Source organism: Antennarius striatus, chromosome 23 (genome assembly GCF_040054535.1).
Source record: "Antennarius striatus isolate MH-2024 chromosome 23, ASM4005453v1, whole genome shotgun sequence".
In the NCBI taxonomy this organism is placed as follows: domain Eukaryota; kingdom Metazoa; phylum Chordata; class Actinopteri; order Lophiiformes; family Antennariidae; genus Antennarius; species Antennarius striatus.
Window position 1 is genome coordinate 13872672 of NC_090798.1, and position 24570 is coordinate 13897241.

The 24570-nt window shown below is 46.0% G+C and overlaps 1 protein-coding gene across 2 annotated transcripts; it reads right to left on the reverse strand.

The window, feature by feature from the left end:
* Nucleotides 1–171: 171 nt before the first annotated feature.
* frem1a (Fras1 related extracellular matrix 1a) lies at nucleotides 172–24538 on the reverse strand. Of its 2 annotated transcripts, none has more exons than XM_068308266.1 (37): nucleotides 24429–24538; nucleotides 19433–19860; nucleotides 17293–17387; nucleotides 16912–17222; nucleotides 16360–16556; nucleotides 15909–16232; nucleotides 15710–15818; nucleotides 14247–14378; nucleotides 13115–13459; nucleotides 12880–13022; nucleotides 11938–12134; nucleotides 11390–11480; nucleotides 11139–11306; nucleotides 10849–11057; nucleotides 10573–10666; nucleotides 10220–10472; nucleotides 9790–9891; nucleotides 9276–9461; nucleotides 8998–9194; nucleotides 8713–8923; nucleotides 8478–8622; nucleotides 8231–8372; nucleotides 7460–7655; nucleotides 7060–7324; nucleotides 5483–5900; nucleotides 4750–4951; nucleotides 4528–4672; nucleotides 4328–4457; nucleotides 4180–4252; nucleotides 3714–3872; nucleotides 3178–3386; nucleotides 3043–3090; nucleotides 2793–2975; nucleotides 2401–2532; nucleotides 1991–2106; nucleotides 1799–1884; nucleotides 172–1378 (listed from the first exon to the last, which is right to left on the reverse strand). In XM_068308266.1, the coding sequence occupies exons 2-37, from the start codon at nucleotides 19673–19675 to the stop codon at nucleotides 1176–1178; spliced, it is 6459 nt and encodes a 2152-aa protein (XP_068164367.1). In that variant the 5' UTR covers nucleotides 19676–19860; nucleotides 24429–24538; the 3' UTR covers nucleotides 172–1175. The 2 variants fall into 2 exon arrangements, with proteins under 2 accessions (XP_068164367.1, XP_068164366.1); XM_068308265.1 differs by having other exon boundaries at nucleotides 9790–9966.
* Between the last annotated feature and the right edge of the window lie 32 nt (nucleotides 24539–24570).

Sequence of the window (24570 nt, forward strand, 5' to 3'; positions counted from 1 at the left end):
CTTTTAAATACTGTAAGGACGGTTTACGCAGTGTTTCTACTGAATTCTACACAATCTATAACCTATAGTTTTGCTGCTTTGACAGATATTGTTAATAAAAAAATGCAGGGTATCTTTCCATTTATTACGAAATAATGAAATAATCCATATAAGACGTCCACAGCAGAGGTCTCAGTTTCACAGTTTATTTTGTGACAGCTTTCATTGGTTAAACTAACACACGTGTTGCTTCATTCGTCACATCTGTCCTGCTCATGTTCTGACTGGATCATGTCATTCAATGCTCCCTTTAGTTACAGCCTTGACTAAATATCATTTGAACAAAATGGCGTCTTGTTTTTCTGATCTACTTGGATAGATTTAAATTGATTTTACACAGCGTGACAGACCGGCTGATGGGAGACTCTGCTTCATTAAAAACAGTTTTTCTCAGCTGAAACAGTTCATTTGATTTCAAGTCAACACAAGAGTCCAATGTAATCCAGTCCAGCAGGAGTTCCAGGTCTACCTTCTACTGTGTGAATCACCTGTGACACGTAGTCAATTCATCAGACAAACGGATGTTCTACCTTTTGTATGAATGAATTTATTTTTGGTGACCAAATGGTCTCTGGGAACCACAGCCACTGATTCAGGGGTAGATGAAGATCCCAGACTACAGCTTGGAGGTTTCTCTGTTTCTGTGTGCTCCTGGTCCAATGTCAAATCTGTCTCCACATGATCCTTCTCATCAGAAAGGAAACCCTCGTTTTAGTCTATTTATATATTTAATGGCACAATGAAAGTTAAGCTAGTCCCTTAGGAAGCAGGAGGGGGTCAATCTCAGTGACCTCTGACCCCTGGCAGTCGAAGGCTTTTAGTGATCTTGCCTCAGTTGTGTCTGAAATAACAAAGGATACTATATGCACATAGAAAACATCTGGAGAGCTTTACATACATCACAATACTTTTGTTGGTTATGTAGAATAAATGCATTGTAAACAAATGTCACCTCTAGTACTGGAACCATTTACTTTATACACAATAATTGTCACCCAGTTTGTTATATATAGAGCACCCCAGGGGGGGTCGGTCCTCAGTGTCTGTCTGCAGTCTAAACGTCCTGAGGATCAGTTCCTCCAGTTCCTCTGGAACCGCCCCGGTGGTTCTCAGCTGTGAATGTGGAGCGTCTGAGGTCAGGTTTTCACCCAGCACACAAAGCGATGACCTCTACTCGACCTACAGTCCCTGATTTGCCACTTTGCCCTTCGCCACACCAGGACACATTTCCTTCTATCCTTCATCTTGGACCGGGGCGGGGTCTTCCTCCAGTTGGTGTAGGACACCGGCTCACCGCCCACCCACTCCCATCGACCTCGGCCCTCCCTGTCGTTCAGACCTTCAACAAAGGGGAAAAAAGTCTGGTGAGGTGAGGTCGCTCCTGGGCAGGTGGATAGTTCATCACAGGACCATCATAACAAATATCTAGCTGAGGGGCAATGTTTAGTGCAAGTCCCAGCCCAAGTCTTTCACCCCCCTCACACTGTCTAGTGAAGTTTACTCAGGACTTTTCATTTCTGCCAAATATTCAATGTAAAGAGTTGAAGAATGAGAGGGTGGTCAGTGTTAAAGGACAGTCTTCTATCAAAAGCAGACCCGTCGGCACAACCACTGTTTCCACGTACCAGGATACTGTAAAACAGAGTGTGGTAGAAGCACTATCCCACAGTGGGTGGTGGGCTTGTAGCCACCAGTCAGTTAAAGTACATCAGACCCCTAGAAGTAGGCTGTGTCCACGGAAAGGCAAAAAGACACCCACCAATCCAAAACGGTTTTCTTCCACTGAAGTCCCACAGCCAGTCCATCTCCGCTCTAGACAGGATGCTGACAAGAGTCCCTTTGTATCTGAAATCAAAACCACAAACAGTTCCACATCCTCAAGATGATTCCTCATGAAGTCAGTTTATCCTGTAGAGTGAAGAATGCATGTCAGCAGCATGATGAAGAGTACTTCTCCCTGCAGGCCCTGTTAGCGCTGCTCCATGTGACCTTCTGCTCAGTGCTCAGGGCGTAACAGTGGCCGCCATGAAAGGTCCAGCCCCGAGGACACGCCTGAGCCCCCACCATCTGAAATGAACAGATACCATCACATCTCTCAAAAACATGGATGATGACAAACAAACGTCAATGTTTTTCTTAAAAAATATCCCTGCCAAAAGAAGTCTTAAGGGGTCTTATTTTGGTCCGCTGTTGTTCAATCTTGGGTCTTATGCAAATGCTGTTCAGTCTTTATCATGCACAGTGTTCTTGAGTGGCAGATGCATTATTGAGATGTGTCAGACGGTGTCACAACTGCCCGTCACACTTATAATGGGCTCTATTAGTTTTATGTAAAGCAAACAAGCGGTGAAGCCAGAGTACCTGATCTGTTGGCGCCCACGGTCTCCAGGAGACACCATTGCAGTGAAAGAGCTGATTGGTGGTCGTGTTGAAATGTAGGAGTCCCATGAGTTCTGGCACACAGGGCTTTGATTGAGAGTGATGAGGTGTAACCTGGGGGGCACAGACAACACATTTAGTGCTGTTAACGCAGAATCACTATCCATAAGTCACAGGGATTTGCTTTTTAGATGTCTTAAAGAAGGTGTAGCTTTGGTGATTCAGTAGAAATAAATGTATAATGGAATGGTTTCATCCATTCCTGCTGATTTTTCTGTCTTGATTGGGGACTAGCAGGATTAGTAACAATAGCAAGAAATGATCAGGTAACAGAAGGTCCTGACAAAAAATAATTGTTGTTCGGTTGTACTCACACGTGTTCTTTTGGGTTCAGTTTTTTGAGTTTTTGAGAAGTTCCTGCGATCTGATTTGGACTTGATGGAAGCCGCTGACGCCTGTCTCTGTGCCCCCCGGTTAACGACACGGATGTTCGCCTTTCTGCCCTTCCTGGACGGGAAAGTGTCATCCACCACTTGCATTTGTGTGATCCCATGATACTAGGATAGAAAATACACTGTTAGTGAACTAGTTAAGGTCAGGTTAGTGCCAGCTAACGCTGCTTACCGTGAAAACCGTGTCTGTCCCATTGTAAAAAACAGATGAAGGAGCAATCTGAAAGACAAAGCAGAGAAATTAATTAGAGATGATTTTCATAAGAAGAATAGGAAATGGGTGCGGAGATGATGATCAGGTACTCACAGACTTTGGATTGCCAAGAACTTTGAGTTTACGTTTTGGGACATGCCCCTCAGGCGGGGGGATGGTGTCACCCCGGGTCCAGATTATTGCCCCTGTCCCCAGTGGTAGTTTCTCCACTTGAATGGATCCGTGTTGAGGGTACGTGTCTGACCTGACCTCCTTTCCTCCAAGGACAGGAGCCTCCCGATCACGATCCAGCTGGCATTCTCCTGTGGTGTTCACGTTTGAAACGGGGAAAATGTTGATAATTGTTACTATAGTGTCCCAAAACTCACTGGTGCACTTTAGAGTTTTTACCTCGTCTACAATGTTTGTTAAATCTACATCTGACACACATTTTTATTTGGTAAAGTGACTACCAACTAACCAACCAACCAACCAACCAGCAAACAAACCCAGGTTGATCAACACAAAAAGGCTTTAATGAAAGGACACGTTCTGGTTTGTTTTTGTGGTCAGTTTCTAACTTACATACCACAAACATACATAGATCCATTGTTTTTTTGTGTGTGTGTTCTTCTGCTTTTTTTTTTTACCTGCCATCCAACTGCCAGAGCTCCCAATGGTGATGCGAGCTTTGCTGATGCTGCCCATCACCGTGCCTTCTGGGGAGTCCAGCATCACTTCAAACATCTCGTCAGCCTCCTCAAGGTGATCCTCAATGATCTCCGTCTGCCAGCTCTTCTTTGACACACCTACACAGAAATATTTCACTTTTTCAGTGTCTTAAAGAAGGTGTAGCTTTGGTGATACAGTAGAAATAATGTATAATAGGAATGGTTTTGTCCATTCTTGCTGATTTTTCTGTCTTGATGCACACAGGTCTTACAAAGACTGGGCCCAAGAAGGGGCAGTAGCGCCCCCGAGTGGACACATGATGGTACCTTGAGGGTGGCTTACATTGAAGCTACAAAACTGTTTAGAAGACTACCAGGAAATGAGTGAGTGGATAATAACTGAAATTCCATTTTTGGGCTATCTGTACATTTAACGGACACACACCTGGATCAAACTGAATGAGGGAAGAAGGCCTTATAAGGAAATCCTGTCCAGCTGTCGCAGTCACTTCCTTCACCTGTGGCAGAGAAACATGCTCCTATGATGCCAATCATCAGGTGAGGAATGATTCAGAAGGGAGCGGTGTTCACACCTTGACGGTGACGTATGAAGACTCATCCAGGTTTCCTTTTCGGATGATGTCCAGCGAGAGCGTTCCCTGCTCCTCACACACTGAGTACTCAGGCTGGGTCAGCTCCACGCTGGACCAGCTGAACTCAAGCCTGGACAGAGGCCACCACCTTGTTACCCCAAGATGTCTGAAAACATCAGTGCTGTTGGTGTTTCTCTTACCTGTGCGTGGGTCCGGTGTTCCCTAAAGCGTCAGACGCCGTGAACTCCAGGCTGTCTGTCAGAGACTCTCTGTCCGGGTTGATCACATAAACAATACTTCTCTTGTTCAGGTCCGTCTGACAGAAGCGCTGTGGTACGAACCCACCTGCAAGAGAAAGGACAGAGATTTAGTTTGTCATTCTGAACTCAGCTGTTATCTACAGCTCAAATGTATTCCCCAACCTGTGGTAATGTTTTCTAGGTAACCAAAATAAGGCTGGCGTATGATGGAAAATTTCAGCTCTTCTTCTCTGCTCTCGCTGTCCTGGGCCCTCAGCTCATGAGATGTCACAAAGATCCCATAGCGTCCATCGCCCAAAGACACAGCTTTCCAAAGAGGAAGTAGCCTCACAAGTTCAGGAGATGATTGATCCAGAGGTATAATCTGAAATAAAATGGTTTGAGAAGTAGTTCCTGCCAAATGAGTGATAAGTTGTTGTATTTCCTAAGCAAGATCTGATTAATCCCAATTGAGTGAAATGGAGTTATTGCTGGAACAGAATACTGCAGAGCGTGGAGACATAGCGCCCTGGTGTGAATGTCCCAATTACTTTGATTCACGGTTTGTACAAAACACCCATGGAAGGATGAACACAATCCCTCTACACCATATGTTCTGTACGTGTGCCTTGACTTATGTATCCAAAGGTAGTCGACAAACTCTAACTGTGTTTGTTCCATGGAGGTCAGACCACCTTTGAGTTGTACCTATTCTTTAATGAAAGGAAAAGTTCATGGATAACAGACACATTGCTTAAGCATCATTGACACTAGTGACTAAAATATGGGAACATCTAACTACATCTAATTCTCTTTCACATTGGCTTAAGAAAACTGGGTACACCCTTCAGTCATAGTGGACATTGATCTTACGAGTCAAGGTTGTCAGAAGACCAATGAAGTCTTTAATGCCTACCTGAATTGTGAAAAACATAGGTGCTGTTTGTGACCGCCCATCCAGCAGGAAGCCTCGATTGGTGCTGTCAGAGGCTGTGAAGGTAAATTGGTCGATCTGTGATGGTCCTCCATCATGTTCATACGTCACCTCCAGATCCTGCAGGTCCCTCTGGGTGAAGTTTGAGCCCGCAGTAAGTGTGTCGCCACGGACAAGCAGCCGGCCGTACCGTGGAGGCTGGAGGACAGTAAAGATCAGACCGATGGGGGGCGTGTCAGGATCAGACAGGGCCAGATGGTCAGGACCCAGGATCATGGAGGAGCCCTGTGGAACTGAGAGGCCTTTGATGGAGCTCAGAGAGGGAAGGATGCGATCCACCATTTCCACGGTGATTTCACAGCTTCCGTTCCGGCTGGTTTTACCGTTACTCACAAGAAACCTGCCAAAACACACGGGAGGGCGTTAGGCTCCTTTACATGAGATAAGAAACCAATCCACAGCAAGGCTGACATCAAGAGTCAGGGATGTGTCATTACTGTGTCATTACTGTGTTATCACTGTGTCATTACCGTGTCATCACTGTGCAAACTACATTGTGGATCGTGTATCTTTTATTTCCCAGAACACAGATAATCCCATTTAGATGATGTAACTAGGCTCCATGACTTTTTCTACTTTACTAAGTAAGACATCCAATTCTTGATTTTCTGTTCTTCCCCAGTTTGGTTTAATGCTGTATCCATAATTTAACAACATTATGCTGCCACATTGTCTGGTACTGAATCAGTACAACCTAATGTAGGACAATGGAGCTAAAGCCATCTGTTTGCTGTTTGTTTATTGATGAAGCACAGAACTGGGGAGATGGATAATATTCCAAGGTTAAATGTAGAATTTAGAATGAAATTTTTTACAATGAAAATATGAATCACAAATTCACAGACACCAAATGATTAATTGATGATCACCCCCCCAGAAGCAATTCAGGATTGAGAGCTGCCTCTCGGGTGAGATCGTCATTGACCTGGATAACTGATCTCCACAGACGTCATTAGAGCAGCTGCTTGTCTGTGCTGCTGTTCCTTCCTTCTCTCTCCACCTGTTCTTTCCTTCTTCCTCCTTCTCTACCCACCCATCATTCTCTCTCTCTGACTCTCTCAACCAACTGGTTGGATTTCTCTCTGTTAAAAGGCTGTTTGTCCTCACTGCTGTCAGCATTTTACATCCACTGTAAACTGGATGCAAATTAAGGTTTGTTTTCACCCAGTATTTTTAATTTAGTACTTAATAACAGAAGGTGACAGTAAGATGCCATCAAACCACCACAAAGGAGAAAAAACGCCTGATAGTTGGGTTTTGCCTTCCATGTTATACGAGCTTTTATCTGTTTGTTTTCACTTGCATTTATAACCTACACGTCTTCATCTTCTCCTCAACAAAGTTGTACAACTGTTTTATTGTAATCCTCCAGAACTGCTTTGCGCAGTGAGAACCTTCACCATACTTTCCTTCATTATAAAAGCAAACAGATGTTGTCTTTATATTTTTGGATTGCTGTCACATTCTGCAGCGTTCTGTCTGATGCACTGAGAACTCACTGAACCGTCTCTTTGGGCTTGCTGCCACGGTTGTCGTGAACATAAGCCACCATGTTGGCTGCTACGTCCATCTGGCTGAAGGTGGAGATGGCCAGTCCAGGATGCTTGATGTACTCGATGTGTCCTTGAGCAGGAGGGCTGGTGATGACATACAGAAGCTCCTCAGGCTTCTCTGTGCCGTCTGTGGCTAACAGCACGTCTGTGGTGAGAACCACTCGGTCCCCACGGCTGACGTTCACCGGCTTCACGAGCAGAGCGATATTTCCTGACCATCAAAAGCGAGAAGACATTTAGATGATGAGTCTGGAACCAGATCAGTGTGAACTGCAGGCACAAGTTTCTCACAAGTAGACAAATTTGATCCAAATCAATGTGAATAATTGACAAGGGGATTCTCTACCCTTTTCCAGATCCCTGACAGAGATGTGGAAGTGCTGCGGAGGCGATTGATTCTCTCCATCTGACACGTAGAAGACAAAGAAGTCGTGTGTGTGGGCAGCGTGCAGCCCTGTGTGGACGTAGTGCAGGAGGTTCATGTCCACCCTGTCCTGGGTGCAGTTTGTCCCGGGTTTCAGCGTCAGCCAATCCTGGCCCTCCTGAGACAGGATCAGTCACAACACCTCCAGTGTTACTAATGCTGGGAATGCTTCGTGGAAAGACCATGAAAACATTCAATACAGCAAAACTCTCGTCCATCAAAGTTCAACGTTTAACTCAGTGTGTAGCTACATATGGATTCTTTCCACGCTTTGACGCTCTTTGAGACCATTCTGTCCTTAAGGGGCTTCATTGTTCCATAGCTGTGATTGCTGTTGCACCACTGAGCCACCAGATGCAGCAATGGCTCTGATTCAGTCAGTCTGTCCACGTCTGACTGTCTTTAGCCGCGTCCTTGAGTCACACACTTATACAACAAAAGTGTAAGAAGTGTTTGTTCATGTCCTTCATCCCTACTGTCAGACTGAAGAAGCTGCACTGAGATCACCTCACGCTGCAAACTGTACATTTCTAATTCTATTTTGTATACATTTTTACTCTGTTGTTCTTGTTGTAACTTTGATTGAACCTTCCCATTAGAGTTTAATCTTAATCTTAAATTGAGGGGGGGGGGGCAGAGATGTAATATACCAACCTAAGGAGGGTCTCTCAGACTCTAAGGTGCTACACCAACCTTGATCTGGAGGAGTCCTTGTGTAGGAACCCTTTCAAACATGTACATGATGTCTGAAGAGGGAGTATCCGTGTCCTCTGTAAAGAGTGTGACACTAGATATGATCCTGGTTTCTCCTGGTTCCACTTCCAGTCCATTGTTCCTGAAGAACAGCAGAAGACAAGGCTCACCTTTCTTTTCTCCATCCATCCCAGTAATTCTGACCCTCAAACAGAAACCAACAGGACTAACAGGATGTTACTCTAACCTGATGATACGAGGCTCTTCGTCATTAACAGGCAGGACTTGGACCATCACTTGTCGGTGGACTTTGTGGTTCCCATCAGTCACCTGGATGGTAAAACTGTCCTCCATGTTCTCTGAGTCATCATGTTTGTACATCAGATCCATTCCTGAAAGTCAAGTTTTATTTTACATCCTCTGAACTTAAATCAGCAGAGTTACACTGACCTGAACGTTCTCTCTGAGTGAAACCTGTCTACCATTAATGAGGTCTGTCATGGTGAAGTCTGTCACCGGGGACAGAGGACTGGCCTCTTGTCTTTTGTGGACCGTTTTTTTGTGGCTACGGTCGATGATGCTGCCATACTTTGGGGATGTGACCACAATGAAGAGCAGAACGTTCTCAGGGACGTCCAGATCCATCACGCTTAGAACCGAAGAATCCAGCTGCTTCATCTCCCCTTCTAGTACCTGATGACAGGAGGACATCACTGAGGTTTGGACACATAAGTCCTGATGGTGTCATCTGATTCATCCACACTTACTGTGATGTTGCGAGCCATAAACTCTGGAACCTCATCGTTTGTGGGGTTAATGATGATGTAGAAGGGCACGTGGGCGGAGCTGTGTTTGCCATCGCTGACACAGAGCATGAACTGGTCAGCTGTGGGCTCCATCCTCTGGTGTCTGGACTGCACATAGTTCACATGACCATCAATGATGTCTTTATATGAGAAGGAGGCTGGAGACAAAGAGTTCAGATAGACAATCACATTATTTTGGGTTCCACCTGTCTGGTGATGTCATTCATCACAATGCTCACCTATGCTGATGCCTGTGTTGCTTTTCTCAAAGCCAGGACTGGGCAGGACGTTCTCTATGTAGCCAAACTGGGGTGGAGAAACCAAACTGACCACCAGCTTGTACAAGACGGTGTCCACGTCAGAGGCCTTCAGATGGGACGCTGTGATGGGGGCTGTCCCACCTTCATCCACAGTGAACATGTCACCTAAAACAACAGCAAACAAAGGGATCACGTTCTGAAACACGGGGGCAGGCCTACCCACGCTAACCAACACTAAACAGAAACACAAGGTCAGGGATTGGAACTAAATATCAATGATTGGAACTAGATATCAATGATTGGAACTAGATATCAATGATTGGAACTAGATATCAATGACTGGAACTAGATATCAATGATTGGAACTAGATATCAATGAAATGTAGTTCCATTGATATGAACTAAGTGACTACTTGGGGCACCAACCACCAATACAGCCGGTTCCCTCAGCCGGTTCCCTCAGCCGGTTCCCTCAGCCGGTTCCCTCACCCACCTGCTGTCAGTGCCGGCGGCTGGCTGTCCACAGGGAACACGGTGATGTGGAGGTCGTACACAGGCAGACCATCCCGGAGTTCAGCCGTGCTGCTGGTCTTTCCTGAACTTTCGGTTTCACCATCAGAAATGACAAAGGTGATGATGTCATTGCGTGGAGTTAGTCCAATCTCCAGCCCTGAAACCACAATCCCTTGTTTAACACTTTCTATTAGGGTGTCCGTCTGTTAGCAGGCAGAAAACAACTGGAACTCTTTCATGAAACCCAATCCAGCAATAAGAAGAAGATCTGAATCCAGATCCACACCACATCTAAATGGATCTGAACCAGTCCACACACATAAGAACACATTCAGGTCTTTAAATCCTCTGATGACACAATCCACCTGAGCTGACCCTCCCACACCTGCTACTGTGTGGGCGTGGCCCACCTGTGTGTCTGTAGGTGATGACCCCTGCAGACACGTCTGCCTGGATGAAGCGGTCGATGATGACACCACCTCGGAGCACCACCCCGTGATAGGGCTGCCGGGCGATGAGGAAGGACAGCGTGTTGTTGTCGCTGTCTGCGTCGGTGGCGTAGATGAACTCTGTGGTGATGACTACTTCCTGTCCCTCTGCACAGCTGAGAACTGGTTGTAAACCAGCAACAAGCACTGGGACCTCATCGTTGATGGGATTCACCTGTAGAGGGTATGATCGTCAGTTTGTAGTCCTCAAAGTTCCTCAAAGAAGATGATCCATTCCCTGATGAACCCATGATGTTCTCCAAACACAGACTTACCTTCACTTGGAGGACACAGGCTGCTGAATTTGTGCCGTCTGTTGTAAGAAATTCAATGTTGTCCACCAGCGTTTCTGAGCCGTCGTGATCGTACCTGATGGACAAAGGATAGAATCACTGTGTGCATCTCAGAACGGTTCAAAGTCACAAACGTTAAGAAATCAAAGCTGTTCAGAACATCTTCATCATCTTGAAGATAGCAGTCACCATTCTCATGTGTACGAGGTAAAACTCATCCATATTAAGTAAAGAAACAAATCAGGCAGGATGTCCGACCTAACTTTAAGGCTTTTCAGGTCTTGCGCAGTAAAAGCTTGTCCTGGTTTTAGCAGGAGGCCCCCCCGGCTCAGAGACCCATGCTGGGGTTTCCTCTGAAGCTGAACCTGGAGATCTTCCTCCATGGAGTCCACATCTGCCAGCAGCAGGTTCTCAGAGCTGACCAGGACCCCCCCTCCTTCATCCACAGTTAGAGGGTTGGTGACCACCTGGAACAGAAACATCCCCCATTTGTTCTACGTCCCGTCATGAACAGGTAAGAATCCCGCTGGGACTCGTCTCCTGTCCACCTGTGGGGGCTGGTTGTCCACCGGCACCACCGTGATGTTGAAGCAGATCCCAGTAACAGTTTTGCCCAGGTGGTTGGTGACCGACAGAACAAACTGGATCTGTTGGGGGTAGGGGCCGATGTCCACCACCGGGGGCATGTAGGCTACCTTCATGAAGTTCACCGCGTGCTGAGAAGAGAAGCAGGCGCTGTGGTTCAGGTGTGACTGAAAGTTCCAGCGCTGGAACTAAAGACTGATGAATGAGTAATGACCTGTGTGAAGAGCCTGAGGGAGGGGGCGCTGGGGTCTTTGGTGAACTTGGGGACGCTGTCGACCAAGAACAGCCTCCCAGCGTCTGGACCGCTGCTCAGGACGACAACACCATACTGAGGGACGGGTGTTTCCTGTGGGGGGGGGGTGTCCAGTGTGGGGTGTGTCCTGTGTGGGGGGTGTCCTGTGTGGGGGTGTGTCCTGTGTGGGGTGTGTCCTGTGTGGGGGTGTGTCCTGTGTGGGGGTGTGTCCAGTGTGGGGGGTGTCCTGTGTGGGGGTGTGTCCTGTGTGGGGGGTGTCCTGTGTGGGGGTGTGTCCTGTGTGGGGTGTGTCCTGTGTGGGGGTGTGTCCTGTGTGGGGGTGTGTCTAGTGTGGGGGGTGTCCTGTGTGGGGGTGTGTCCTGTGTGGGGTGTGTCCTGTGTGGGGGTGTGTCCTGTGTGGGGGTGTGTCTAGTGTGGGGGGTGTCCAGTGCGGGGGTTGTCCTGTGTGGGGGTGTGTCTAGTGTGGGGGGTATCCTGTGTGGGGGTGTTTTCTGAAGGTGTGTACTCACCTGTGGGCACCGGTGTGGAAGGGCGGAGTAGTGACGGTGTAGGTGAGCTCACTATCAGGAGACTCCTGGTCCACAAAGTGAAGATGCTGTCGTGTAATATGGACGACTTCGGTTTCCACGACAACGAGACAGCGGCTGGAGCCGGGAGCCTCCTTAGGCGGCTGGTCTGGAACCGGCTCAATGTGCACCAGCACCACCTGCGTCACGGCAACACCGTTAGCGACCCCTCAGTCAGTTAGTATTATAGGATGCTGATGAATGTTTTTAAAAAGGTTTATTTCTGTCTAACGTATTAATAGTTTTTCTAAAGGCCTCAGTCGGTTGTTCTTCCATCACTTTAGTTTATAACATTTTTACATCGTCCATATTGTCAGAATTTGGAGGGCTACCTAGTATCTGATTGGCTACCTCAGGTGCCATCCCATAATGTTAGTGATTAACAGTTGAAACCATGTGTTTTTGTTTGTACAATGATTCTACAACGAGTTTCTTGATCCCTTAAGATTCATCTGACAGAACCACCGTCAAAGGTAGAAAATAATCTCATGTTGGCCTAAAATAAAACCAGCATCCTCCGTAAGTATTTTATATAAATGATGGTACTTTTAGCATTAATGTACATTTTGTGTTTTTTTATTTTCCAGAAACACAACTTGTTTTCTACATGAGTCTCTTTTCTTCCGTTTAAATTGTAAAATCTAATAATGTCATCGTAAAATGTCCATCGGTTAGCTCCTCAGTTCAACGTGTTCAGCTTGTGCTACATGACTGTAAACTAAGGGGCTCCACGCTGCAGTGTGGGGGTGTTTCCTGTGTGGGCGTGTTTACATGTAAACATGTGTTTACATGTAAACACATGTTTACATGTAAACATGCTTCATTAATGGTGTTCCAGTACTAAACGTCTCAGTGAAGCCACTAAACTGGTTTCCAGTTACCCACCTGAGACTCTGACAGGTTTGGCGGGTCATGGAAGTCTGACAGCACCACCTCGAAGGAGTCGTCAAACACCTGGTGACCCAGGTGTCGGTAGTAGACCAGGGACTGGGACAGGTCCTTCTGCAGGAAGTGTGTCACAGGATAACCTGGAATTAAACCAACAAGAACACCACATGGATGCTATAAAAAAAAGGACATTTCCATATGAAACTAAATAAACGCCCCCCACTCTCCTGACCTGTGAGGCCTGGTCCTGGGACTTTCATGAGCTCTCCTGCCTGGGGGGGGCGGGTGATGTTGAAGAGGATGTAGTCGTCGCTGGAGTCGGTGTCCGCCGCCTGCAGCGTGGAGCCCCTCAGTAACGCCGTCTGGCCCTCACACACCTCCAGCAGCATGTTGGTGACGAGCAGGGGGGGGCTGTCGTCCTTCGGCAGAACCTTGATGGGGAACTTGTGTCGGGTGTGGTGGCGGCCGTCGGTGATGCGGAGGATGATGAAGTCTTTGGTGGAGTCGCTGTCGTCATGGTGATAGCAGACCACACCCGCTTTGATGTCCTTCACACTGAACATGAAAGCCTTTCCTCCTGAGTCAGAGTCAGACAAAAGGTCAGTTTAATCACCTGCTGATGGAGGAGGTGGAGCTAACCTCTAGAAGGCCCCTCCCTCTAGTGGCATTATAGGCTAATGCTCGTGAAATCAAAACCACATTTCCCATAATCCTTGTTTTGCCTTTCATGAAACTACAACTTAGGCGACATCTTCTAGTTTTCCAGAGTGAAACGTTTTAAAAGAGTGTAATAATGTGTTCCTCTGTGGCCACAGGCTAAACTCCATGAAGCATGAAGGTCTTAGGGCACAGCAGTAACATGCTAACGCTAAAATAGTATGAGAAAATGCGAGAATCTTATCAATATCAAAAATTATCAGCTTTTTTCTGAGGGCTTGTTCAAACTACTGTTAGCAGACATTAGCATGTTGTCGGCGTTGCTAACACTCCAGTGCTGGTTGTTTCATTTCTTGAAAACACGACTCGTGCCTGAAAATATTTTATCTTTTATTATTCTGTACCTGTATCTGCATCAAATTATACAAGGTTTTAATTTATGACAGACTGAATATTCATGACCTGTTTCATTACGATTCCACGATTTCTGTTCCAGATATCATGAACAGGTCAACAAAAACAAAATAAAGTTAAAAATGAATTCCTTGATCTGTATAAACTGAACCTTGATGGATTTGTCTGCTCTCAGAGCCCTGGACCGTCACACTGTGAGTGGCAGTGGGCTGTTAGCCGTTAGCTTTACTGTACAGACAAACTCAAACTGATGTTAACCCTTTAATTCCAGAGCGGATGTTGGGTTTCAGTACCGTTAACGGTCAGCCGTCCGTGCTGGAGGCCGTCCACCGTGATGAGACGAACAGCATTCAGGTTGTCGTTGTCCACAATCTGGAGCTGCTCCCACATTATTGGTCGGGACTGACCCTCCAGAAGACTGAGTCCTGGGGGGCAAAACGGAGAACAGCTGATTCTCATGTGGTAAAGTCCCGTGGGCGGTGTTCTATGCAGACGACACGTCTCTACCAAGAGATGGTTCTCAGAGTCTCTGACGGTCTCCAAGCTGTGTCCAGACTGTCAATCATGTTTCTACTCTGTCTCTTTGTTGGACATCCATCCATCCATCCATCCATCCCTCCATCCACCCACCCATCCACCCATCCATCCACCAATCCACCCATCCATCCACCCACCCATCCCTCCATCCACCCACCCATCCACCCATCCATCCATCCATCCATCCATCCATCCACCCACCCACCCATCCATCCATCCATCCATCCATCCACCCATCCATCCATCCATCCATCCATCCACCCATCCATCCATCCATCCATCCATCCACCCATCCATCTTCTTGTAGACGAGACAACCAAACCACAGTCATCTTGTCTACAGACACTTATCTGCGATGGGATCATGGGTCTGCTGGATCTCAACTTGCTACGGGGGAGAGGTGGGGTGTACCTCGGCTGAAACGCCAGGTCATCTCAGGGCCACACAAAAGACAAACAACACACACACAAACTCACACCTACGTGCAATTTAGGAACCCAGAGAGAACTCACGCAGACGTGGGGAGAAGCTACAAACTCTGCATAGAAAGAAATGAAGCGTGGAACCTGCTGTGAGACAACCCTGTGCTACCAGCAGAAGATATCTGAAAACGCTCCGATGAAAGTCACTTAAAAATGAATTCTTTACATCTTCAACAGCTCGGTGTCATTAAAACACCACAGCAGGCAGGTACACAGGTGTGTCTGTTAAAGCACAGCATTCCAGGAGCTCTGACTGTCCAGTTGAACTTTCAGACCCGATACAAAAAGCCTGCGATAGTGAAATCATTTGAAAATGAATTTGGCATAAGGTTTGTTTTGTGGGCGGCACGGTGGCGCAGTGGTTAGCGCTGCTGCCTCACAACACGGCGGACCCGGGTTCGAGTCCCGCTCTGTGCGGAGTTCGCATGCTCTCCCCCTGTCTGCGTGGGTTCTCTCCGGGTTCTCCGGCTTCCTCCCACCTCCAAAAGCATGCGCTTCAGGTTGATTGGCCGGTCCCAAATTGACCATGTGAGTGTGTGTGTGAGTGGTTGTTTGTTTCTGTGTGGCTCCGCGGTACACTGGCGTCGTGCCCAGAGTGTCCCCCGCCTCACGCCCTGAGACTGCCAGGATAGGCACTGGCTACCCCGCGACCTGCGTTAGCGGATTAAGCGGGTTGGAAGATTGGAAGGGGAGGTTTGTTTTGTTTTAATTGTGTGTTTGCAGTGTGACTCGGTTACCCATGTTCCACGACACTCTGGGTGCGTTGGTGTCGGCGTTCCGTACAGAGATGTGGACGGTTATTGAAGGACTCTTCTCGAAGAAAAAATCATGAACCTCAAATTCCACCTGTGTAGGAAAGATGGCAGAGCTTTGAAGACACCACAGACATGAGCTGACTGGTTTATAGACAGAAGAAACAAATGGAAAGGACACTACCTCATAGTTCCGGCGTTGGCTTTGTGACGCGTTGGGGGGTTGATACCCGATGAGCATGTCATTGAGGTCCAGCCAGGTGAAGGAGGAGACTGGACGGGTGTGGTCAGACAGGTGTGTGATGAATCCATCCTCCGGGGGTTTGGTGATGTTGAAAACCAGAAGCTGCTTGACAGTTTCCTCATCTTCAGCATCCAGCGTTGCCGTGGAGACTGGAGTGAGGATGAACTGGTCCACCTCCAGGATAAACATGGACATGAAGGATGCTTTGGGGGGCTGGTTGGGCATCGCCCCGACTATCTTCACCGGAACCCAGGCCTGTTCAGACTACACAAAGGAGATACAATGACCACAATGGAGATGAGATGAGATAAAATGAGATGAGATAATCCTTTCTTCGTCCCACAGTGGGGAAATTTTCAGTTTGAAACCAGCATCCAAAGCGTGATGTCACCTGATATAAAGTCCCACTCCTGGTGTCCTTGAGGTCCAGTCTGATGGTGATGTAGTCTACATCAGGAGAGGGGGGGTCTATGTGTTGATACCTGAGCCCCATTAACAGGAAGTCATCACAGGTGACTTTAGTGAACTTCACCAGCTTCAGACCCTTCAGGCAGTCTTCAGATTTGCACATGGCTCTGGCTTTATTATCTAGATTAGCACACAACCATAAAAATAATCCACGTGTTATAGTCTTTATATAGTTTACATTTTGTATTTAATAGACTTTCTTTTAGGTATGTTATTTATTTCTATATGATCCTGTTGGACATGCATGAATGGAGTCTCATGAAGATGGTGTTGGCCTACAAAGGGTAGAAGTACTTCTAGTATGACTATAACTACCACCATCACCTGGGGTAGTTGTGGCCGTACTTCTACACATTTGACTTATATTTGACATATTTTCCATTGATCCTTCTTTCTTTCTGGATCAGTCCAGTCTCTTCTGTTAGTCTCCTGATGTGTCTCCATCAGCGGTGAGACACGAGGGGTCAGGGCGTACCTAGCTGCTGGCGTAGGTGGATGAAGCTCTCTGGCTCGTCCCCTCTCTTGGTAGCCTGTTCCGGCTCCCCGGTGACCAGCTGGCCGTGAGCGGGCAGGTGTGTGTCGGTGCTGCTCAGGTGGACGCTACACTCCAGGCTTGTTCTCCTCTCGTAGTGGAACGACAACACGTTACCGTCCACGACGTCAGAGAAGCCATAGAACTCAGGAACCAGCAGAGGTTTGGGCCCCAGTCTGATGATGCTGCAGGCAGGCTGAACAACATCCACGTGGAGAGAAAACACCTCCATGTGTGTCTCCGTCTCCGTGAACCTGGAAAAGACTCGTCAGTCATGCAGGGACAGGTTAGAGAAGGAGAGTCTTCCTGTCCTCCACTGCTCACCTGTACAGGCGCAGCTTGACGGTGTCCTCCTCCAACAACGGACAGCCGTTGTGGACGTACCTGACCTCATCAGTCAGATAGTGGCAGTCAAACACCTGAGGAACGACCAGATCATCAGACACGTGATTGGCTGGACGACACAGCGTGGAACTCATCCGGTTCCCTCAAAGGGGATTATCTGGTCATGTTGGCTGAGCGTTATTTCATAGTGTCGGATGCTGGGAGGAATGGGACAGTGGGACAATCCCAGTTCCAAAAACAACAGAATGCAATGAGTTCCATATTCCTCCTCCCTAACCTGAATGCTTTTAAGAGACACATACCAAAGTATACAAAGTTGTTTTTTAGTTCTTGTATTTTTTATGGCTGTATAAAAGTATACGCTCAATCTGATGATGCTTGTAATCAGTGTTCCCTCTAAACTGTGCGTGTGCACAATTGCGCACTGATCACACATTCTCAGCGCACAAGAAAATGTATGCTGCCCACGAAATAAAATTTGATACAATGTATTGAGAAATACCCAATATTAGAACTAACTAACTAATTAGACCAATCATATTGTTTTTTATTTATGGATATTAATCAATAAATGCTATTACTACTAGATAAGTTATGGGTAGCAGAAATGCTAATCAAAAAAGAGTAATGAGATATTTACAAAGTCACAGGCATTCGTACGGTGTCACAAACAACAGCACACGTCACACTGCAAAATGTGAGTGTTTTAATGTGAACAAAAGGTGATGCGTGAGAGGAGTCCGGGTGTCCTTTCTTCCAGAACAGAACCCTAAGCCAGGACACAACTGGACCAAAGCAGGACCCTCACATAGAACACACTACACATCTCACCAAGAACGAGACTTTCGTCTTTCTCATTTCAAGTGGGACAAATCACTTACATTATACGTAAACTAATGAAAATTGCTGCAGCAACTTGATTCTTTTAATAAACCATGTGACTTGCTATGATCCAAGGTTGTGAACACGTGTGATACTGGTGTGAGGCCACGTGTGCACGTCTGATGTTGCTCACAGTGGTCCTCAGTGCGTTCAGGAGGCGTGTTTGTCCAGAAACATGACACCTTAGAGGGAACACTGCTTCAACAAGTTTCAGTAACATTTGGACAGGTTCATGTGTCTTTGTTCTTATATTATCTTTTTTCAGTAAATTATGGAAAGAAATGACAGGAATTGTTGCAGTCTGACGTTCTTGTTCAAAACTCAACAGCGCTTCCCAGGTCGGACTGGCTGTCATTCAGTAACCCCTCACCTGTTAACCATGAACATCTCTAACCAGTGGAAGGACACTTTTTAAGTCTCGTGTCCTTCCCAGCGTTTTAACCGTGTTGCTACATAAAATTAAAAATAAACATATTAACAAAAATCAATAAAGGTGATGAGGTGCAACTTTAGATTAATAGTCTTTGAACTGTTTTAAACTGAAAAGAATGTTAAAAAGAATTAGGAAATGATCACCTTTTGTTTCATGACTGTTTTACAGAGCATCCTTCATCACCATCGTCATCGTAGATCAACACTGTTCACTAATGTGTGTCTGTTACACACATTAGTTAATAATCTTTTAATGGTTTCCAGCTTCACAGAGTTCACCAACATCTTTCTGGGAAATATCATTTGTACGTCTGATTGATCACATCTTCTTAAACTAACACCTGTTTATTATTATAACTATTATTCACCATAAGCTGCACAGGATGAAGTTCTTTCAGACGTGTTTATTAATTCCAGTGGTTTGTGTAGATTAAAAATGCATTATAGTGTTAACATTTTAATAAATGAGAGGAAATACATCACAATATGAATGATCTGCTGGATTATATTGACACGTCTGGTAGAGATGATCTGAGCGGCTATCTCCACAGTCCCGTTAACGTGATCGGATCCATACATCATGCACTGGATGGGGGGGGCAGTTTAACCCCCCACCCCCACCCCTCCAGACAGCACTGATCTGCTGTCATCATTACAACACCACTAATGATAGCTTAGCTTTCAGCACATCACCAGTCCCCTGCTCTGCTTCATGTGTGACTTCAAATGGTTCAGCCTGGTTTTACTAGACATGCTACCCCCCCCCCCCCAAGACACACTTCATCAGAGGAGCCGTTTCCATTACCTGAGGCAACAGCTTTCCCACTCGTTGAGTTATGGGTTCATTTAAAACCACTTCCAACTTGCATCCATCCTTCTGACGGGGGATATGGAACTGCAGGTCACCCTCCCGCAGGTAGGCCGCCTGTCCCCGTTTCACCTTCAGACCCTTGTTGACTTTTACAAGTGAACCATGTGACAGGCAGGTCATGCCCAGGAGCAGCACTGGAAACAGGCTCCAGGCCAGTGTTTGACCCCGTGAACCCATTACTGTCAGTCACACACCCACGTCCCGTCACGTCTCCAGGAGCTGCCCCCAAACAAATTGGCTTCAGAACACCCCCAAGTCTTCAGTTAACTGATGTGTTTCTCTGGACAGGAAGATGCTTTTTCCTCCTTCCTTTTATGGGATGCATTTGTGAGCATTTACCAAGTTACGTGTTATGTCAGGACCTGAAAAAGAAGGTAAAAACGTTTTAGATTGAGAGATTCCTTCAACGAAAAGTCAAACATTGTCCCAGAAGTGCAAAACAAAACATCTGTGTCAAAATGAAGATGTGAATTTAGCTCTATTATGGTCTCGCCCAAACCCCACAACAACTTCTGCTCCTTGCTAAATAGTGCTCTGTGTAGACGAGCTTTGTGCTAATGTTTTTCTGGTGCAAGATAGTCTGAAGGTTAAGTGCAGAAGAAATTTAAAGACTTCTTTCCTGAAAATGAACTTTCCTGCAAGTCTTGCTATGCTATGCTATGCTAGGCTAATCCTGAATCTACATGTGTAAACATCTGTTTAATGGAAACAAACAAATAAGCAAACCAATCAACCAACCAACCAAACACCAACCAACCAGCCAACCAACCGACCAACCAACCAACCAAACACCAACAAACCAACCAAGTCTGACCAGAAGTGTTGTTATTCGTCCACCTTCCCCCTCAGTATTGTCCATGATCCAGTCTACATACTGTTGTCCATGATCCAGTCTACATACTGGTTTTACGTGATCCAGTCTACATACTGGTTGTACGTGATCCAGTCTACATACTGGTTGTCTGTGATCCAGTCTACATACTGGTTGTACGTGATCCAGTCTACATAGTGGTTGTACGTGATCCAGTCTACATACTGGTTGTACGTGATCCAGTCTACATACTGTTGTCTGTGATCCAGTCTACATACTGGTTGTACGTGATCCAGTCTACATACTGGTTGTACGTGATCCAGTCTACATACTGGTTGTCTGTGATCCAGTCTACATACTGGTTGGCTGTGATCCAGTCTACATACTGGTTGTACGTGATCCAGTCTACATACTGTTGTCTGTGATCCAGTCTACATACTGGTTGTACGTGATCAAGTCTACATACTGGTTGTACGTGATCCAGTCTACATACTGGTTGTACGTGATCCAGTCTACATACTGGTTGTACGTGATCCAGTCTACATACTGGTTGTACGTGATCCAGTCTACATACTGGTTGTACGTGATCCAGTCTACATACTGGTTGTACGTGATCCAGTCTACATACTGGATGTTTTAATAGACAGCTGTTATCAGCTGTCTATTAAAACTTTATGACTCTAATTGCTACAGAAACAAGGCAGGAAGAGAGATCGTGGTCTACAAGCTGATACATGAATGAGCTCCAACATGAATAAACCTCACAGGAAACCAGTGACAGCAGCTGGAATGTACCGTTCATTGTTTTTGTAATTATATGACAGAGATAATCAGAGTTTCATCCAGCTTCAGGCATGAAGCTCCAGACTCCGGTTAGTTTGACAGGAAAAAGCTTCATTAAGGCGATGCTGGACGGTCCCTGAGGCGGAACAGCTTCACGGTCCCTTGTCTGTGTAGGTTCTCCACATAGAAAGGTGAGAGCTACTGTATCGTTAAACATTCTATAAAACTAATGCTCAAAAATGTTTTGGAAGTGATGTCACTTTTTAAAACTTCAAAAACCCTCTGAAAACAAATAAGAAAAGACACCACAGACACGTATATAATCCAAATCTCCAGATACCTTAAATGTCTTTAGATGATGTTGTGTGTGTTCTTTAAACTGTCGTCAGCGTTTCCATCGGTGCATACGTCTGTGCTGTCCTGCAACTGTCAGTTGTTGGTTGTTTTACAGTCACAAAAAGGATTTCAACCCCAAGAATAATGTAAATAATATTTTTAGGTCATATCCAGGCTTCTAGAAGCTTTACACCGTTGTTTTCAGGGGTTTTCTAAATGCCCCCACTCTGCAGTTATTTAGAAGGAAGCTGTGATGTTTTACTGTGAAGCTCCAGAAGCTTTTGTAGACTAATAAATTTCTTCTCCTTTTCAGTGGAGACTATGTTATATAATTGTTCTACTTAATTCTACCATTTTTTCTCCACAGAGATCAAACAGATTTTTCTTGCTTCACTGTAAGACACTCTGAAGATGTGTGTCAGGGTTGTTTTCTATTTAAAATAGGCTTTATAGATGCCGTCATGCTGCATTCCTTTAACACGTCTCCAGGATGCCGACCAGAGACCTCACACAGAAAACATCTAGGACAGAAAAGTGCCTTTTAATCAGTGTGTGCACTGAGGAACGTGTCGCAGCTCGTCTCCGTGAACAATGCTCGTGTTGAGGGACGTTTTAAGATCATGTTCAAGAGGTGAATCCCAAAACTTCATCGGGAATGGGTCACAATGACTGAAGAGAGACGACATGACATAACCATCAGACCTCAAACGCAGTCTGACCCGGATCTGAGTCACATTGTGGATCTGGTGATCTACAATGTTAAGTTTATAGGACTCTAAAATTGGCTAAAGCATTTTTGCTGCTCCAAACCACCACATCTGTGACGTCAAACCGTTCGTATCTCAGAGTATCTGAATCAGAGAGCGATGAAATGTGGTTTAGAAATGAGAACAATTATCAAACACGGGTCTGTTGTTCAGGTGTTCGGGTAGTTTTGGCCAAATAGTATTGTTTCTATAAATGTCATCGTGGAAAATCAAGAAATAAATACGAACAGTGTCTTTGCTGGTTCTCCACACCAAGCAGCTGCTGATAAAGACATAATGAGATGCACAACGCTGCGTCCAGCTTTGTGCCATGCAAAGAGAATGCGTGCCACTCATAGTGACAGTGGTTGTGAAGTGACATAGGCCCGGTAATCTCGGTAATCTCATAAGTGAGGCAGTCGGACTGATTTAAGTCCTCGTGGGGGGGGCTGCAGATGGGAGGTGGGAGGCTGGGAAAGGTCCTGTCAAGCTGCCTGGAGCACTCTGGGGGCTCTTCCTCTGTTCTAGTTGATTCTCTTCCTGTTTTGCAAAGATTCATGTTACAGTTGTAATGTCAGCACCAGGGGAAGTGGTCCTGCTTCCCGTCACGTCGGATCAAGTGGATTTAGGTCCAGACAAAGACCACCAGCCTCACCTGGAATTAACCTCCCCTGTCAGGGGTGAACTGTTCTGTCGACTGGCCTGCCAGTCAGGGGGGGGCCGAGCATCTGCTGAGTGTCATGGACAGAGGCTCTAATGATGGACAAGATTTACATTCCCATAAGCCTGTGGTTCAGAACATGCACACCCTAATCCAACCTAGACAGCAGTTTGGAGATCTCTGGGACCACTCTCTCCACTTTAAAGGGGAACGCCATGGATTTAAACAGGAAGGTCATTCTGCGACCCATGAGGAGTTAGGGTTTAAGTCCACAATCTAAAAAAATATCTAATCTGAATCTAAAATAAGAGTGTGTAACCTCAATCGTGGAGCTGCACCTTGATCTGGATCTGTCTGAAGATCTAATCATCTCCTTCCCATCACAAGGGTCCCTCCCCCTGAACTGAACTGGAATCCTATCAGAACACATTCGGATGCAAACAAACCAACAATGGAGTCCAGTCGTAGCTGCTAGCGTAGCTAGCAGACTGTTATTGTGTTCCATGCCAGCTACATACTGTGTTAATGGTTAGCTTGACAGCTATGCTAAGTGGCCTCCTAGCCTTGTAGGTAGTTATGAAGTCACACAGCTTTGCACCACCTGTTTCACGATTACATGCTGGTGAACTTCTCGAACGCTCTCAAAGTGAGTGGAAAAGAGTTATAAACAGTAAATAATACTAACAGGCACAGTCAAGCTAAGAAAACACTAATCTTAGCTAACATTAACAAAAAGAGACTCATGTTATAAGTACAACAGCACTTTCATTGAAAGAGTTATCAGCTACTGTAATTAAAATGCATCCGTGATGTCATCAGCGTTATTCTGGATTATGGGACCAGGATGTTGCTGATATCTCTGCTGCTGGATTCTTTTGTCTGTTGATATCACCTCTGCCCAGAAACATCCAACAGCGTTAAATCATCACAAAGTCAGGAAGAGATTTCTACTCTCATAATGACCAGGAGGTTCTCATCGCACTGTTTCCAAACCACAAACTGGAGATGTGTGCGAAACGCCCAGCTGTGATGTGTAACATAACAAGTGGCTTCACAGCTGGGAATGTCTGTTCCGTCCACTCACAGCCACGGCTTCTTCTTCTCATCTTAATAATGACAGGGCCTCCAGGAGCCAGAAACTTTCAAAGAAAGATGAGCCATCAGGCAACAAGGAAGAATCCTGGTGAAAACACGAGCGGATGTAGTTTGGCTGCCGTCCAGAGTCCAGAGTGCGAAAGTCTGAGAAAACTCCTGAATACGACCAGCTAAACACAAGAGCTGAGGGATAAATGTGTGCAACTGCAGTTCTGTTTAGGCTACAGAACTCTGGTGTGAGAGAAGAAGCATGTATGCACTGTTTCTAGTGACTGGACCCTGAAAACACCATCACCAATGACAATGTGCAACTCTAGGTAACAACATTCCATTAAAAGATTGTCTCCTGTGTTTATAATTACTTGCCATTGGTCTTGAGTGCCCCCCCCAGTAAAATACTAAGAAGATTCATATTCAAAATGAGAACACACAGATAGATGTGCAGCAGAAAGCAGAACTAGATCATGTTCCTGAACACACTTTTAGACATGTCCTTACCTGATCGGCTAACATCTGGCGCTTCTTCCCCCCCTACCTGCCTGCTCTCCTCTGCTTTAAACACCAACTGCCTCATTGACAGAATGTTGCCCGCTCCTCTGTGACAAACCCCACCCACACAGGGGTGAGAGGAGCAGGGAGG

Coding starts and splice junctions, on each gene's coding strand:
- frem1a (XM_068308265.1), bottom strand. CDS start 19,675: ATGGGTTCACGGGGTCAAACACTGGCCTGGAGCCTGTTTCCAGTGCTG. Junction 17,223..17,292: donor GTCAAGCTGCGCCTGTACAG/GTGAGCAGTGGA, acceptor AGTCTTTTCCAG/GTTCACGGAGACGGAGACAC. Junction 4,458..4,527: donor AACACCGGACCCACGCACAG/GTAAGAGAAACA, acceptor GCCTCTGTCCAG/GCTTGAGTTCAGCTGGTCCA.